Source organism: Ictidomys tridecemlineatus, chromosome 11 (assembly GCF_052094955.1).
Source record: "Ictidomys tridecemlineatus isolate mIctTri1 chromosome 11, mIctTri1.hap1, whole genome shotgun sequence".
Lineage (NCBI taxonomy): Eukaryota > Metazoa > Chordata > Mammalia > Rodentia > Sciuridae > Ictidomys > Ictidomys tridecemlineatus.
The window spans coordinates 76,148,592-76,166,759 of record NC_135487.1 but is presented as its reverse complement, the minus strand read 5'-3'; the positions used below and the strand labels follow the sequence as shown (position 1 = coordinate 76,166,759).

The 18,168-nt window shown below is 37.5% G+C and overlaps 1 protein-coding gene across 7 annotated transcripts in view; it reads right to left on the bottom strand.

The window, feature by feature from the left end:
* Positions 1 to 17,359, bottom strand: part of Mtf2 (metal response element binding transcription factor 2) — a 62,759-nt gene extending 45,400 nt beyond the window's left edge. For 5 of the 7 annotated variants that reach the window (XR_013427910.1, XM_005327718.3, XM_078026758.1 and 2 more), the window contains exon 1: positions 17,083 to 17,341. Coding sequence is in view for 2 of the 7 variants with exons in the window: in XM_005327718.3 (XP_005327775.1) it covers positions 17,083 to 17,087 (5 nt within the window). In the remaining 5 variants the exon portion in view is untranslated. Of the gene's footprint in view, positions 1 to 15,734; positions 15,797 to 17,082 lie in introns of all 7 variants that reach the window. The other 2 variants (XM_078026757.1, XM_040289003.2) reach the window with 2 other exon arrangements.
* Positions 17,360 to 18,168: the final 809 nt, after the last annotated feature.

The window sequence follows — 18,168 nt, the reverse complement described above, 5'->3', positions numbered from 1 at the left end:
ATGGATTGGCCGACCTTGCCTATGGATACTGAGCAGCTATTGATAACTTTTCTACTGTTTCATTATTTGACACATTGTGTTTCTCTGTACATGTTAATTACTCTGATTCCATACCTTGTATTATGTTAACCAATCAATCTTTGGGCTGGTTTGATAGTGATGGTTCCCGGGGCTCAAATGGTAATGCTACTGTAATCAATGGTGTTTTTCCTGCTAAGGTATTGAGAGCCAATACTTCTATTCCTCAACAACCGGCATTGTTGCCCCGTTGTAAAGCCATAAAGACTAGTTCACCAGCTTGGACTGGATGTCAGGGCTCATTGACCCCTCAGTTTATTAATTCTAACAAAACCTTTACCTTTCCTTTAACAACCACCTACAAGAATGCTACTTTTCTAGGGTTCAATTTCACTTATAATAATCCTACTCAAGCTGCTTTCTCGAATCCTTTTGACTCCTGGGTATTATGCACTCGTTTGGGCGCCTGCTCACAACTTAATGTCCTCGGATTTATTGATGGAGGTAGTGTTCAAAAATGTAACTACACTTACAATACTTCTGTTGGCAGTTTCGAAGAGCAAGTGAAAGTCAATTACAGGGACCTATTTAGGTTTGCACCAACACCTGTGTGTGTATGGCCCCCATTCATGTTATTGATGTTCAATTATTCATCTCCTTTACTCAATTGTTCTAACCAGACGTGTAGACTTGTACAATGCTGGAATGCCTCTTTGGAGGACTCTGTTGTGGTAGTACGTGTGCACTCCTACTTGCCTTTACCTGTGTCTATTGATGATGATAATTTGCCTGTATTATTGCAAAGAAACAAAAGAGACCTTGGTATAACTGCAGCCATTGTGGCGGCCGTTGCAGCTTCTGCTGTTGCGGTGGCCACTGCCGCCGCGGCTCTCGCTACTGCTGTGCTTACTGCAGATGCTGTGAACAAGCTTGCGGGTACTGTTGCAATAGCCATGGAGACTCAGACTATGATGAATCAACATCTACATCGTGGCATTGTGCTTCTAAACCAGCGGGTAGATCTACTACAAGACCAAGTGGACATTTTGAATCAAGCGCTAATGGGCAGGCATGGGTGCACTGGCTGTGGTCCTGGTACTTGCCATTGTATTGTGCCTGTGGTGTCTGGTTCGTATGCGCAGGCGGCAGCGGGTGCGGAATCTTATGCTCATACAAGCCTTTGCTGCTTTAGAGGCAGGACAGTCCCCTTAAGCATGGCTCACCATGCTCAAGTGATCGACACAGCACAGGGTGCGAGGCAAGGCACTGCACTTGGGAGCTCTAGGTTTGAGTCCCAAGAAAAGCATATCCTATTGCATGTGGGTTTGATGTCGACGCCCCACCTCCATGAAAAAGGCATCGGTCGGAATGGTGACTCGCCTGGGGAGGCGCCCCTCAGGAGTGTGCCATTATTTACGGCCACTTTTGCACAATGGAGATAGGACCTCTACTTTTACCTGTTGCTTGTAATTAGAAAAGGGGGAACTGTTGGGAGCTGGCGACCGCACCCTGAAAATGGTGCTGGTTTCCTGCTTCTGCTTCTTTAGCAGTTAGAGTTGTTAGAGGTAAACAACTCCTTGTAAGGCTGTGGGGCTGGGCTCTGGCCTGCTTCCGCTGCGCTGTACCTATTAGACTTTTCCACGTGGTGCTAGTTCATTGGCGGGGCTGGGTACTTAAGCTAGGGCAGACTGACCGCTTGCTCTCTTTTTCCTGTTTCCTCATCATGCTTCAAGGGTCCTGAATAAACTGCTGAAAGAAGAATCCTGTGTCGTGTTTCCCTTGCTGGCGAGAGGTTGCAATAAAAAAATAAAAGGGTTGGGGATGTAGTTCAATGCTAAAGCACCCATGGGTTTCATCCTTCTATCCTCAGCACCATAAATACATACATACTAAGTGAAAACCAACTTTATAATGAACTGAATTATCAATGAAGAGAATAAAATCAAAACATTTTCAGATTCATCACCTTTCAATGAGCCTGATAGAAGAAAGTGAGTAAAGGAAATAAAAGGCAGACATTGAATTCAAGAGATTGAACACAGTAGAGAGGCAAAAAGAACAACCATATAAGTCTACATAGCCACAAATCCAAATGAGAGCAGAACTCCATGAGGGTATTTCTGAGAAAAAATAAATGGGATAAAAAAAAGTGTGTATGACAAATGACATTGTGGAAAAGCACATGGTGAGAAAAGATGTGTAAAGATATCTATGTTAAAATAAACTAGGCAAAAAATTTTTTTGGGGGGGGAGGTAGTACCAGAGATTGAACTCAGGGTCACTCTATCACTGAGCCACATCTCTAGCCTTATTTCATATTTTATTAGAGACAGAGTCTCACTGAGTTTGCTTAGTGCCTCACTAAATTGCTGAGGCTGGCTTTGAACTCATGATCCTCCTGTCTCCACCTCCTGAGCTGCTGGGATTACAGGAGTGCACCACAGAGCCCGGAGCAAATTTTGGTTTTAATGAAATAATTTTTAAACCCAATTATATTAAGAAAGAAATATAATTCCTGAAACAGCTAAAAGCTAACAAATGGGGCTGGAGATGTGGCTCAAGGGGTGGTGCGCTCGCCTGGCATGCGTGCGGCCCGGGTTCGATCCTCAGCACCACATACAAAGATGTTGTGTCTGCCGAAAACTAAAAAATAAATATTAAAAAAAGTTCTCTCTCAATCTCTCTCTAAGAAAAAAAAAAAGCTAACAAATGTTTGGCACTTTTCTAAATTCTTTGCAAATAGTAACTCATCTAACTCTCACAACTATTTCTATTCTACATGGTTCATATGTAAATAATTTTTATATAAACAAATGAAAACAGCTTGAAATTTTTTATAAAACCATACTGAAATAATAGGGGGAGGGGATGAAAGAAATTCCTCATCTAACAGTATAAGAACATAAAGACTTCAAAGTTGATGAATCAAGTTGCAGTGATACAAATTGGACTGCAAGTTTGAGATCAGCCTAGGCAACTAGACCTACTGTCTCAAAAAACAAAAAATGAGGGGCTGTGGTTGTGGCTCAGTGGTGGAGTTCTCACCAGTGCAATGCACTGGGTTCGATCCTCAGCACCACATAAAAATAAAAAAAAAAATGAAAAGGGCTGGGATGTACTCAGTGATACGGTACCTCTGGGTTCAATCCCCAGTACTGGGGTTGCAAGATAGAAGATGATGTAGTGCTATTTTACTTAGAAATATAAAGAAACAGCTAAGGCTTAGAAGTAGTTGTCTGGCTGGGTACAGTGGCACACATCTGTAATGCCAACAACTTGGAGGGCCAAGGCAGGAGAATCACAAGTTTGAGGCCAGCCTCAGCATCTTATGAAGACCTCAGCAATTTAAGGAGACCTTGTCTCAAAATTTAAAATATTAAAAATGTATTAGTGCCTCTGTGGTAAAGTACCTCAGTGGTAAAGTGCCCCAGGCTCAATTGCCTGATTCTAAATAAATTAGTAAATAAATGTAGTTGCCTCTAAGGAGTCAAAAAGGATGGAATTACAGACGAGAAACTACATCTTTTCACTAAAAGCCTTTTTTAAAAAATATTTTTTTAATTGTAGATGGACACAATACCTTTATTTTATTTATTTTTATGTGGTGCTGGGGATCGAACCCAGTGCCTCTCACATGCTAGGCAAGCGTTCTAATTTTATAACTCCCTGACATTTTAAACTCTTACCAAGCGAAACTTTGATAAATATTAAAAACTTAAAAAATAAAAAAACGATAAAACCAGTGAGACAAACCCTTAGTTATATCAACATCCACAGCAGTGTTTCACAAAGGGCAGTCTCTGGAATACCAGAGTTCTATAGAATGTTAATAGTTGGTATGTAAAAAAAATGGTTCGAATAATTAAGTAAATGGAAAGACTTTTTCACAGGCCTTCCTTGAAGCCTATGTGACAACATACTTCATAATTTTTCCTTAATGTTAAACCATAGGAACTCTCAATTCCCTTCTCCTGAAACAGCTCAAGAAACAATTGTTTTAGGCACTGGTTCTCAATTAAAATCCATAACTAGAACCAGTCTACACAATGAAAAAGGAGGACAACAAATTAAGTATTTATTTATGTTAAAGTCAACTACCTTAAAAGACCATTTTGTATTGAGAGCATATTCCTCTTCTTTATGTTTATTTATTGATTTTGGTTCCAGGGATTGAAACCAAGGGCAATTAAGCACTGAGCCACATCCCCAGCCCTTTTTGTTTTATATTTTGAGACAGGGCCTTAAACTTGCAATCCTCCTGTCTCAGCCTCCAGAGTCTCTGGGATTACAGGCATGTAAAACCACACCCACCTTGAGAGCTTACATTGTTAAATGTAAGCTAAAGTGTCTTATGAAAAGATGGTGATCAGTGGCAATTTTTAAAAACATTCTTAAAAACTTTCCAAAATAGAACTGGAGTTGAGGCTCAGCGGTAGAGTGCTCACTTAGCATGCATGAAGCACTGGGTTGGATCCTCAGCACCACATAAAGTAAATTAAAGACACTGTATCCACCTGTAACTTTTTTAAAATAAATAAATAAATAAAACTTTCCAGTGTCAGTGCACTATTCCAACCCTGTCAAAGAGATCAAATGGTTCATAAAAGTCAAGTATAGGAATCTTTGAAAAACTATGATTTGCTGAGTTTAGCTTATTCTTTTTTTTTTTCCTGTCATAGGGCTTGTTTTTTTTTTTTAGTGTATTTTTTTTTATTGTTGTTCACAACATTACAAAGCTCTTGACATATAAGTTTAGCTTATTCTAAAATCTTAGCTCTTCAAGGAGCTCATAGAAGATTGGAAGTGTGGGAGAAAAAAACTAAAGTATTCATATTGGTTACAAAAATGGAGAATTTGTTGAAACAAGAAAAATAACCTAACCAAGTGTTTTCAAATATTCTCCCAAACCTTCTTACTTTCACATACTGATGATTAAGTGAATCTTCTGTGTAAAATACATACTAAAAGCACAATCAATTTTCCAGCTTCAAGTAAACAAATGGAATTTGTACCTTAAATTACAACACCTTGCTTATCACTGATCTCTAAAACTTTACAATGTTATAAGATGCGTATTTAAAATATCGCTTAAGTAAATTAATTAAGTTATTTAATTGGTATTTAGCCACACATTTATTGTCAATTACAAAATTTTTAAAGCAAAAAACTCTTAACATTGTACTTAATTTCACCTCACTTGATTGAAACTTCTCCACCCTTACACCTTAAGTTGAGCCTGAGCCCTCTAGAATTAAAAATAGCTTAAACACCTAACAGAGGCAATGACAGAGACGTTTACACTTTCAATGAGTGTAGCTTTTGTACTCTTCGTGAAATTATAGAAAATATTTTTAACCATCTTAGAATTAAGGATAAAAATACCAGTTTTATAGACATGTTTGTATGTTGAGGTTTTTGCAATCTAATAAAACTTATAATCACAAAAGATTTTAAAAAGTATAATATAAATTTTAACTTTCAAAAAATCATAAAAAACACTGTCAATACAACATATCAGGTGTTTCCAGAATAGCAAAGAGATTTCAAAAATAAATCAGATTTTTTAAAAAATAAGACAACTGGTTAAACTTTCATCACATTATCTACAACCATCTAAAATTATTTGTGCAAATGGAAAACAGTGGCTCTACAATGACATCAGAACTCTGGCTAACACTAACGTTAGTTTGCAGATCTTTAATGATATATTAGTTTTGAGATGACTACCTACAATACAATGGCTAACAGAAAAAGGTTAACTACAGACTTAAAATACCAAAAGTTTTGAGGCCAATTAATATACATAAAAACAATAGATAAATGAAATTGTGCACATACATTAAAAAGTCTAGAATTGTAAAGTTGTTTACACTTACACAAATAAGACTCCATTAATAATTCAGGCAAGATTAAAATGAATGGAAAGTACAGAATTTTCACTATAATCCTACAGACTACAGCCCTAAAACCAAGGAAGAAAAAATAATAGAACTGAGATGCACTTTCATCAAGCCACTGTCTTATTAAATAAGAGTTTAAAAAAATTAAAATAAAAAGTATGAACTGGATTCCAGTTAGGAACTAAGGTCACAAAATACAGAGGGGAAGGCAAGAATATATTCAGAATTAACAAGTAGGAAACCAGGTCATTTGTTGTTTGTATGTTTTTTTTATATTTATTTTTTAGTTTTCGGCAGACACAACATCTTTGTTTGTATGTGGTGCTGAGGATCGAACCTGGGCCGCATGCATGCCAGGCGAGCGCGCTACCACTTGAGCCATATCCCCAGACTGAAACCAGGTCATTTGTGATCACTATCAAGTCTCCTGCCCACAGTATATTTAGTCACAAGGCTTTTATAGGTCTAACTGAAGTCATCCACCAGTGATAAAATCATGTACTTCTAGAGATGGTTCAACTTGGCTGTTAGTTTTCCTGGAGTAACAGCTGATTGCCCTTGATTTTGACATAATAAAATGCGGAAGGACAATTGTCTCTAGCATTTGGGTCAGGGTCCAGGGTCGGGGATGGAGGTGGGGGTAATGAGGATTGATCCCAGGGGTGATTTACCACTGAGCTATATATTCCCAGCACCTTTTTGTTTTGTTTTGAGACAGACTATCGCTAGGTAGCTAAAGGTCTCGCTAAATTGCTGAGGCTGGCCTCAAACTTGCTACCCTCCTGTCTCAGCCTTCTGAGTTGCTGGAATTACAGGCCTGCACCACAGTACCTGGCCTCTAATATATTTTTTTTTCCAAAGATATGCATTTAAGAGTTTCAGATATGCAAATACACAAGGATTTTATAAATATTTCTTCAAACATCAACACAACTGGGACATTGATATTAGACTGAAAATGCTACAAATCAAATATTGCACATTTACTTTTCTCTTCCCAAAAAAATGTCTTTTCATCTCTAGATCCAGCCATACTGGACTCCTATCAAGTCTTCAAAAACCAAGATCTGGCCAGGCATAGTAAGTAGTATGTACCTATAGTCTCAGCTACTCAAGATAAAGAAGCAAGAGGATTACTTGAGCCCAGGAGTTCAAAACCTGCCTGTGCAACATATTGAGATCCTGTTTCATATGGGGGGGAGATCTTTCCCACAAGGCATTTATACATATTATACCTCCTACCAAAATTACTTTCCCTTCTCCTCCATTTTTTGCAAAACTGATTCTCCCAAATAATTGCTATAAAAATAGGTACACTCTCCAATATTGTCAGAGAACAATTTTTTTTAAATGTTTATAACCTTCATTTAACTTTTAAAATTAAATTAATTTTAAAAACTGACAAATACAAATAAAGAATATAGGGCTGGATTGTAGCTCAATGGTAGAGCCCTTGCCTAGCATGTGTGAGGCACTGGGTTTGATCCTCAGCACCACAGAAAAATAAATGAAATAAAGGTACTGTGTCCATGTACAACTAAAAAAATTTTTAATTATTAAAAAAAGAATATAATAATCACCAGTATACCTTTCACTTATATTTACCAATTAATTACCCCCCCCTTTTTTCTGCATACTTCACAAGGCAGTGAAATGTCTGTTGTTCAACATATTTCTAACACCTAAGACTATATTCCACATAGAAAGTCCTCAACATATATCTGTCGAATAAAGAAACTCTTCATAATATACACCAAAGTACAGTACTTTCTTTAAGGTGGATAGCCAATAGTTGTTTGTTGTTTACTCAAGATTAAGAAGTAATGTCATGGGTCTGGAGTTGTGGCTCAGTGGTAGAGCGCTGAACTTGCACATGTTAGGCCCTGGGTTCGATCCTAAGCACCACATAAAAATAAATAAAACAAAAGTATTGTGTCCACGTACAACTGAAAAAAATTATATTATGTGAATGATTTGAAATTATAAACTATTTTTTTTAACTGGGTAAGTGCTTTTATTTAACCAGGGCAGCAAAAACTATCCTTCTATCTATCTAATGATGGGGAATTCATAAACTACTACCAAAAAATCTTCAGACTAAAAAATATGGGGGGAAAAAAAACATTCAGACTGAGATTCAATAGAGGGGTTCAAGTGCCCATAGGAATCTTAAACTAATCTGAAGACAGAAGAAAGTAACGCTCTTCTCAATGAAAATTGGTTACTGTTTCAATAAGTTTAAAATATATTCCTATTGTAAAACTGTAATTCTAAATAAACAAACAATTCCAACTCTATTATGAAGAGGAAAGTGGTACATGTGCTAGATGCTTCTCAATGAGCTAAAAACTCAAAATAATTAAAACCTAGTCTCCTCAACTAAGAGAACTTGAAATTAGGAGAAAAACCATAACCTATTTTTCAAAAAGTTTTAGGTATTACCATAGATCAGTGGTAGAGCATGTATTAAGCATATACAAGGCTCAGGGTTCAATCTTCAGAACCAAAACAAATGAAATTTAGGTGTTATAACTAGTGTTGTGGTTTAGATATGAAGTGTCCCCCCAAAAGCTTATGAGACAATGCAAAAAGGTTCACAGGTGAAATGATTATGACAGCTTTAGACTAATCAGTGGACTAATCTGATATAGATTAACTGGATGGTAACTGCAGGCAAGCAAGGTGTGGCTGGAGGACATGAATCACTGGAGGCATGCCTTTGGGGTTTATATTTTATAGCTGGTAAGCAAAGCACTCTCTGTGCTTCCTGGTGCCATGTTCTGAGCTGATTTCCTCTGCCATGCCTTTTGGCCATGATGTTCTACCTCACCTCCAACCCAGAGCAAAGGAGTCAGTCATCTATAGACTGAGACCTAACCGTGAGCCTCAAATAAACTTTTCCTTCTTTACATTGTTCTTATCCAGTCTTTTGGTCTACAACAAACATATCTTCAAATACTGTACCAAAAAAAAAAAAAAAAGAAATTTTCTTAAATATGATGATCACTTCCATTATGTATACACATTCTGAAAGAATAACCTGGTTAAAGATCTGTTGGGATACTAATCTCTTCGCTGAAAAGGTAGGATGATCGCTCAGAGAAAAGAGAAGCTAAAAGGAAAAGAGAAATTCCTCAACTTTTTCCTCACCCCCTTTTCCTTAAACCCATCCACTTCTCTAAAGACATGCCTGTTTTCTCAAGTACTAAAGAGATCTTATATCAAGAATCTTACTTCATCAATAATTTCCCTTTCCTTTATTTTTAAATCCCCTCCAATTCTCCTTGGTGTAAACCTGCCATAATCAAACTAAAAAACAACAAAAATTCTTATAAATCACTTCTCCATTTTTCTCATTCTTCTCACCAGTAAACTTAGAAAAGCACTTTCCACTTACTCAATCCGTAACAAGCTGACTTTTGTCCTGATCACTGTAAACAACTGCATCAAAGACCTCCAAATACCAGACAAGTCTTTCAGTTCTCCCTGTACCCAATCTTTGATAATAACTGATGATTATGATCTATTTCCTGAAATTGTCTTCTCTTGGTTCCTGCAATTATACCTGCCATGTGCAGTATGTGCCTTTTCTCCAACTTCTCTGGCCATTTCTGTTTCCTGTAGATTCTTCCTTGTCTGCTTAATCCTTAAATATTCAAGCTGTCTGGAATTCCCTCCTCCTGTTCTACACATTTAGCTTGCCCTGAGTAGACATCTACTCCTAATGCCTCACCTAATTTTCCTGTTGACAATTTCTAAATCTCTTATCTTCAGTCCCATTATATCCTGAAAACCTTCAGATCCTTTTTCTAATTGCTTACTCTCTATCTGGATTCTTCTAGCACCTTTAACTTAACTAACATCAAATTCTTCAAACTTCTTCCCTTCCTTCAGTAGTTCCTGACTTACTGCCATTCCTAGCTGACCATTTCTCAAACTAGAAATATGTGGTCCTTGATTCCTCCATCTTCCCTAACCCAGCAAATATTCACTAAACCCTGCTGTTTCTTTCTTTAAAACTCCTCAATATCACCAAAACCACTGCCTTACTTTGGGCTATTAGCTCCTCCACAATTACTAATGACTCCCTACTGATCTTCCTGTCACTAACTTCATAGCTTATTTAGTGCCCCCCACCTTGTGCTGAGGAAGGAACCCTTAGGTAAGAACTGTAATACTGAGTTGTAGTCCCAGCCTTTTATCCACTTTCAATTTACAATCAGAAAAATCTATTTTAGTCACTAACTTCTCAGTCTAAAGAACTGCAACAACAGATCCTAACACCTAGAGAAGTCATCTAAGAAGACCTCATTTTCACATTTTAATGCAAAAAAAAAAAAAGGTAAAATAATCTTAAAACTAATGCTACTTTTTTGTTGGGGAGGGTATACTAGGGATTGAACCCAGAGGTACTTTACCGTTGAGCTACATCTCCAGCCACCACCACCACCCACCCTTTTAGACAAGCTCTTATTAACTTGCTGAGGCTGGCCTCAAATTTGCAATCCTCCTGCTTCTACCTCTGGAATCAAAGATCATAGACAAGCGCCACCACTCCTGGCATAACTGACATATTTTATAATCACTAACTGTTCAAGTGGCAAAATATTCCTCATTTTCAACATATGAGAGTACTGGTGCACACACAGAAAATGACTATCAGCAGGCACTGGGAAAAATATTAGAGGAAATACTGAGGCATCTTTTATTCCCCTCGCCCACCACTAAATCACTAAACAGTTTTAGGAGAGGATGGAGTACATAGTAAATGAAACACGTTCAGCTTATTTCCCAAAGTAAAAATCAAACACAACTTGTTCTTGCTAAGAATAAGCCCATGTTAGAGACCAGCAATGTTATATATTTTGATTCTTAGTTTTTTAAAATACTGTGTCATCAATACTTTTGGTACAAAAATTGATACTGTGAAGAAAAATTCTGCTGTAAAATAAAACTCGGCGATTTGGAATCTACAAACCCCACCCCAAATGATCAGAATAAATTAATTCAGCAAGGTTGCAAAATATAATAGCAATAAACAGAAGTCAATTACAGTTCTATACATTAGCAATAAAGATTCCGAAAATGAAATTAAGAAAAAAATCCATTTACAATAGTACCAAAAAAGAACAAAACACTTAGAACTAAATTTAACAGAAAAGAGACTTGTACAATAAAAATGACATAAAATCAGAAAAAAATTAGACTAGAAAGATATCCCATGTTCATGGATGTTAACAACGCTAAAATGGCAATTCTTCCCCAAATCAATCTACAGATTTAATATGATGCCCATTAAAATCCCAGCTTGAAAAAAGTATGAAACCCCAAATAGCCAAACAATCCTAAAAGAACAAAACCTGAGGACTCACAAATTCTAATATCAAAACCTATTACAAGGCAACAGTAATCAAGATGTTATGGTAGTATCATAGTATAGACATATAAATCAATGGAATAAAATTGACAATTCAGGTCAGGCATGGTGGCACATGTCTGTAATCCTAGCAGCATGGGAGATCAAAAATTCAAAACCAGCTTCAGCAAAAATGAGGCACTAAGCAACTCAGTGAGACCCTGTCTCTAAATAAAATACAAATTTAGAGCTGGGGATGTGGCTCAGTGGTCAACTGTCCCAGAGTCAATCTCCAGTACCACCACCAGCACCACCCCCCTAAAAAAAAAAAAAGAATTCAGAAAACAAACCCTTCCATGTCTGGTCAATTTATTTTTGACAAGACTGTTAAAATAGTACAATGGAGAAAGAATACAGGTCCTCAGAAACTGGAACTATAAACCAAAGACTGAAGTTGGGTCCCTACCTCACATCATTCAAAAAATTAACTCAAATGGATCCTGGGAAACTAAGTCAAAGAGCAAGGTAATCTCAATAATAAAACTGCATTTTTTTAAAAAATGGATCATGGACCTAAACGTAAGCACTAAAACTATAAAAGTTAAAGGAAGCATAGGGAGTAAATCTGTGTGACCTTGATAGACAATGGTTTCTCAGAGGCAACATTAGAAGCACAAGCAAAAAAAAAAAAAAAGTGGGGGATGGGTAAACTGACTTCAAAATTAAGAACTTTTCTGCTTCAAAGGACACAATCAACAAAATGAAAAGATACAAAATGGAGGTAAATGTTTGTAAATCATATTTTAGAGAAAGAACTTGTATCCAAAATATACAAAGAATTTTTGCAACAATAAAAAGACAACCCAGTTTTTTAATATTTAATTTTTAGTTGTAGCTGAACACAATACCTTTAGTTAATTTATTTATTGATTTATTTTTATGTGGTGCTGAGGATTGAACCTAGGGTATTGCACGGGCTAGGCGAGCACTCTACCATTGAGCCACAACCCCAGCCTCAAGACAACCCAGTTTTTAGTGGGTTGTCTTAGGAAACAGAATCTTATATCTTAAAAAACTAAAGAAGACCAAAGAAGCATTTATTATTTCCAATGAGTATGTGGAAATATGCTCAACCTCATCAGCTATCAGGGAATTGCAAATCGAAACAGCAAATACAACTTCCCACCCACTAAGATGATTATAATCAAAAAGACTTAATTGTCTTGGTGAAGACCTGGAGAAATTAGAAATCTCATACTGGTGAGACTATGTAGGATGATTATAATCAAAAAGACTTAATTGTCTTGGTGAAGACATTGAGAAATTAGAAACCTCATACTGGTGAGACTATAGCATGGAACAGTCTTGAGAAAAGTCTGATAGTTCTCAAAATGTTTAAACAGTAATTCCACTTCTAAATATGTATCCAAGAGAAATGAAAATACACCTCCACACAAATCCTGTTCGATTATTACAGCATTACTAACAAGTCAAAAAATGAAAATAATCTAAATGTCCACCAACTGACAAATAGACAAAATATGTATTCTCATATAATAAAGTATTGATACTTGTTACAACATGGATGTACCTTGAAAACATTAGGTCACATAAATGGAGTCAAACACAAGATCACATATTGTATGATTCCATTACATGAAATGTCCAGAACAGACAAATCTATAGGCACAGAAAGCAGATTGATGGTTCCAAGGATTGAGGAAGAGGGGAATGAAGAGTTACTGCTGTTAAATAGAGATTGGGGTTTTTTCTTTTTCTTTTTTGGCATAATGACAATTATTTTGAAATTAGACAATGGTAATAACTGTAGACTCTGTGACTATGCTAAAACACACACACACACACACACACACACACACACACACACACACACTGAATTGCATGCCTTAAAAAGATGGATGTGAGGAATAGGGGTGTGGCTCTGTGGTAGAGCACTAGACTAACATGTGAGAAAGTTTTGATTCTCAGCACTTCATATAAATAAAAAAGGCCCATTAGATATGAATTATGTATATATAAACATGGTAGTGAATTATATCTCAAGAGAACTGTTATTAAAAAAAACTATACAGTTGCTGGGCAAGGTGGTGCACAACTGTAATCCCAGTGATCCAGGAGGCTGAGGCAGAAGGATTATAAATTTGAGGCCAGCTAGGAACAGGGGCACATGCCTATATTCCCAGGGGCTTAGAAGGCTAAGGAAGGAAGATCGGGAGTTCAAAGCCAGCCTCAGCAAAACTGAGGCCCTACACAACTCAGTGAGACAGTCTCTAAGGAAAATACAGCATAGGGCTGGGGATGTGGCTCAGTAGTCAACTGCCCGAGAGTTCAATCCCCAATACCACCACCACCCACCCAAAAAAAAAAAAAAACAATAAGTTTGAAGCTAGCCTCAGCAATTCAGAAACACCCTGTCTTAAAATAAAAATAAAATAAAATTTAAAAAAGGACTGGGGATATAGCTCAGTAGTCCTCAGTACCAAAAAATAAAAATAATAATAATGATAATAATAATAATAAAAGCAATGGAGTGGAATGGGTAGAAGTACAGATAAAAAAAGAACCAATAATGCTTAAGTTCATTATATTCCCCTGGTTCACTATGCATGTTTGATATTTTCCTTAAGTTTGTTTTTTTTTTTTAGTATAAAATTATCAGTAAACATTCCTAATATCCATTTTCTGTTGTTTGTTCTTTCTTGACTTAGGAAACAGAATCTTAAATCTTAAAAAACTAGAAGACTAGAGAAGCATTTATTATTGTTATATGAAAATAGGTAAGACAAAGACATTATGTATGACAAAAATGAAGAATTCTTCATGTTAAAGTGAAAATTTGAATTGTTTGTTTTTTCTGGGGGGAGGGGAGAGAGGGTGTTGGGGATTTAACCCAAATACCCTTTGCCACTGAGCTACATCCTTCAGTTCTTTTTTTTATTTTTTATGTTGAGACAGGGTCTAAGTTGCTTAGGACCTTTCTAAATTGCTGAGGCTGGCCTTGAACTTGCAATTCTCCTGTCTTAGCCTCCCAAGTCACTGGAATTGCAGGCATGTGCCATAGCACCTGGCAAATTTCCTCAATTCTAAGACAGTTCCTCATCCTTGGGTTCCTGTGGTCTCTATGCTTCATAGATTAATAATTCCTAATGTATTGATGTAACAACCCCTAATTGATATGCCCCTGTTACATATAGCCACTTAAATTTTAGTTTTAATGAAATTAAATTGTAAATTCAGTTCTCAGTCTCACTAGTTACATTTTAATGTTCAATAACCACATGTGGCTAGTGGCTTACTGGAATAGCAGTAACAGAACACTGATGATCACTGCAGAAAGTGTTATTATGTAATACTACTCTAATAAGAAACATCCACAAAGAAACTTCTATTGTCCAATTTAGGGTTGTTGTACTTATTTCCCTATAACAAACTTTAAGAACAGGGGAAACAAGCATGAATATCAACCAAGGAACGCAGTTCATGAAAGTGTAGACTGATTAAAATAGCAGTTAAATTCTACTTTACAAACCAGCAACTACAGATTTTGACCATGACAACGCCTAAGAGGCCAATTTCCCCAATTGCTAAAAGAGTATCTAGAATATGAATAAATCGAACTGTTTTATCAAAAACCTAATGAAAAGGTCTATAATCCATGACATCAAAGAATTAATAAGGCCGGGATTGTAGCTCAGTGGTAAAGCACTTGCCTAGCACACTTGAGGCATGGGTTCAATTCCCCAGCATCACATTAAAAGAAAAAAAAAAACTAAATAAATGAAATAAAAGTATTGTGTCCACCTACAACTAAAAATATTTAAAAAATAAAAACAGTTAATGACCCCTTGCAGAATACAAAGAATAAAATTATTCTCAGAACAGAGCTTTGAGGTAACATGCATAACTAAAAGAACTATTAAATTTGTTTTGTCTAGAAAAAAGGCTTAACTATTTCTATTCATCTAATCCTAAAACTGTGTGTGCATTTAATTTTGATAGGTTTAACTTTCCATTAATACCCATTAAGGTATGCACTATCAGGAAACAAATGCATTTTTTAAAATATTTTTAGTTGTAGATGGACACAATACCTTTATTTTACTTATTTATTTTTATGTGGTGCTGAGGATCAAACCCAGTGCCTTATATATGTGAGGCAAGTGCTCCACCACTGACCTACAAGCCTAGCCCCAACAGGTGCATTCCTAATTCAAATACTTAGAATATTTTTAGTACTTCAGAAAAAAACTGAAGGTGAGCAGATTTTAAAACGTGAATTCAAATACATTTCTATATTCAGGAATCCCAAAACAACAAAAAAACTTCACCTTGCATTTCCTCTCAAGCCAACACTGCAAGTACTTGAGAGTGTAAATAACATTCCCAATACAAAACAGAATGCTTTATGTTAAGTAATTTAAAATCAACTCTTTTCTTACCTAAACTACTGGACACCTAAAGCCTTAGTCAAAATGGTTCCACTTAAATCATTGTCGAACCTCTGAAAAGGTCACATAAGAATTTAAGTACATCCTTTTTAATCCACAATAAATACTTTTAAATTCAACTGTCTTTGTAATTCACTGCCCCCTCCCCCCAAAAAAAGTAAATTCTCAAGAAAAAATAAAAACATGGAAATCAAAACTAGCCTGTAGGCAAAGTAGTATACAGGAGAGTCACATGAAATAGATCTGAAGGAGAAAGTTACTACCACTAGAGCATCTGGAGTCAAATTAAATCAGCCATTATTTACATATTTCTAGCTCTGTACTGACCTCACATGGTGCTTTCCTGTACGTTAAGACACAGGCCTGTGTTTTCATATTCGGATTAGTATTAGATGCTTTCTATCCTTAACCAAAGTTAAATGTTTTTAAACACAGTAGTATTCTATAACCTTTCCCCATTATTCATGATCCCTCAATGTTCGTCAAAACACCCCGATAAATCCATCTGTTCCTGCTAATTGCTTCCAAAGAAAACTCTAGCAACCAAGGACACCAGATTGTAAAACACGCAGTTAAGAGTTCTGGCATTACCCAACTACGTTGTTTAGAAATCTTGGCAAATTAGTTAAAATCCTTTAAACCGTAATTACCTCAGTTGTAGAACTGAATTCAATACAAATCCCAAGAAGGGATATGAGTTAAATTGAACTGAACATTACAAATGTCACAGGTTTTCTTGTGCGCTCCAAATATAAGGTACCTCCCCCATCTCATTTTCCCTTTCAGCTTTCGGGGTTTGCTTGTGGACTCCACTTCAGTGTTCCCCTTATTCTCATACTATATCCAACCCATCCATTCGACCCCCCTCACTCCAATTCTACACAATTCTACCACCCTTAGCGCCCCCTAAGGTCCAAGGCAGCCCCTCCACTTGGTTCCCCCATCTCCTCCAGTCCCAATTTGCTAACGGCTCCTCACAGTTCCCCACCCCCTCGTCACCAGGTTCATCCTGCCCCTCCAACAGACTCCCGCCCCCAGGTTCCTTCCTGCCCTCCAAACATAGCTTTCCCGTCTCAACGTTTTATCTTGTTCCTCCAACAGAATCCCCCAACGCCCTGGTCTTTCCTTTCGTCCCTATGCTTCTCCAACATTTAAATGACTATTCCTTCCCATCCATTCTTTTCAACATACACATAAATGCAAAGGCACCCACAGACAGAAGCCCCCCACCCCCACCCCGATCCTCCATCTTTCCCTTTTATACTTGCTTCCTTTCTTCCTTCTCTTTCCCCCACCCCCACCTCCTCCGGAAGAGTCGGTTCCCAGGCCAAGGTCTCACCTCATTCGGTCACTTCAGTGGTGCCAACCGCTTCATACAGGAAAATATAACCAATCACGTCCCCGTGGGCGCTTCCCCTGCGACTCCGAACACTTACTGGGTACCCGCCCCACCGGGAACCCCGCACATACGCACGCACAAAACGAGGTCCTCGGGGACGAGGGTTGTGGGTAGAGTGAGCCTTCCTATACCGGCCTCAAACACAGCCCACTTCGCTACAGCCCTTCGCCATTTTGGTTTCCCGCGGACTGCCGGTGCATTCTGGGAGCGCGGAGCGACTCCGGGGCCGAATGGCAGCTCTCCAGGGCCGCGGAGGGGCGGGGACTGCGCGGCGAGCGCGGAAGAACACCGCGCCCTGCGTCTTCGGCCGGAGCTGAACAAAGAAGGACTCTTTAACATTGCGGTAGCTAAGTCCTTCCGCCGCCGGTGCTGACACAATAGTGAACGCTGGGCTCCAGATCGTTGGTTGTGCTACGCTGTTTGCTTCAAAGGAATGACTTGTGTCCGACATTTAGCATGCGTATTCCGTCCGGTAGAAATAGCTCAGTCCTCTATATGTGATGCTGAGCAAATTTTCTTTCCGTGGAAAAAACCTTAGCCAAGACTCGGATTTTTTTTTTTTTTTTACGTTCTTCTTAAAGCCCAGTGTTAGAATTCTCTTCAGCGGGGAGGAGACCCGGGAGGTCAAAATTAAATTTTGTTCAAAGATTGCTCTTCAGTCCCAAACTCTAATTAGGAGCAGCTTATGTGGAAGATTTTCAGATTTTCCCCCTAACAATGAAAAAGCTTTTCTCCATTTACCTGCTTTGCAATCTTTCCTAATTGTAATGAAATCTGAAAATAATCTCGTACACAGTGGTTTATTTTAAAGAATACATAACTTTCATACTAGAACAGACACTTAGCCTACTGCCGACAGGGGTCCCAACTGACAAGCTGTGCGAGTGCATGCTATTCTCTTTCACTTAGGTTAAGATATAACCCAGCTCTTAATAGCCATGTGCAGGACCCTTATTTATAGTTTTGTTAAAATTTTTTAAATAATTTCATTTTTATATTATGTCACAGGAATAATGAATGCATGTT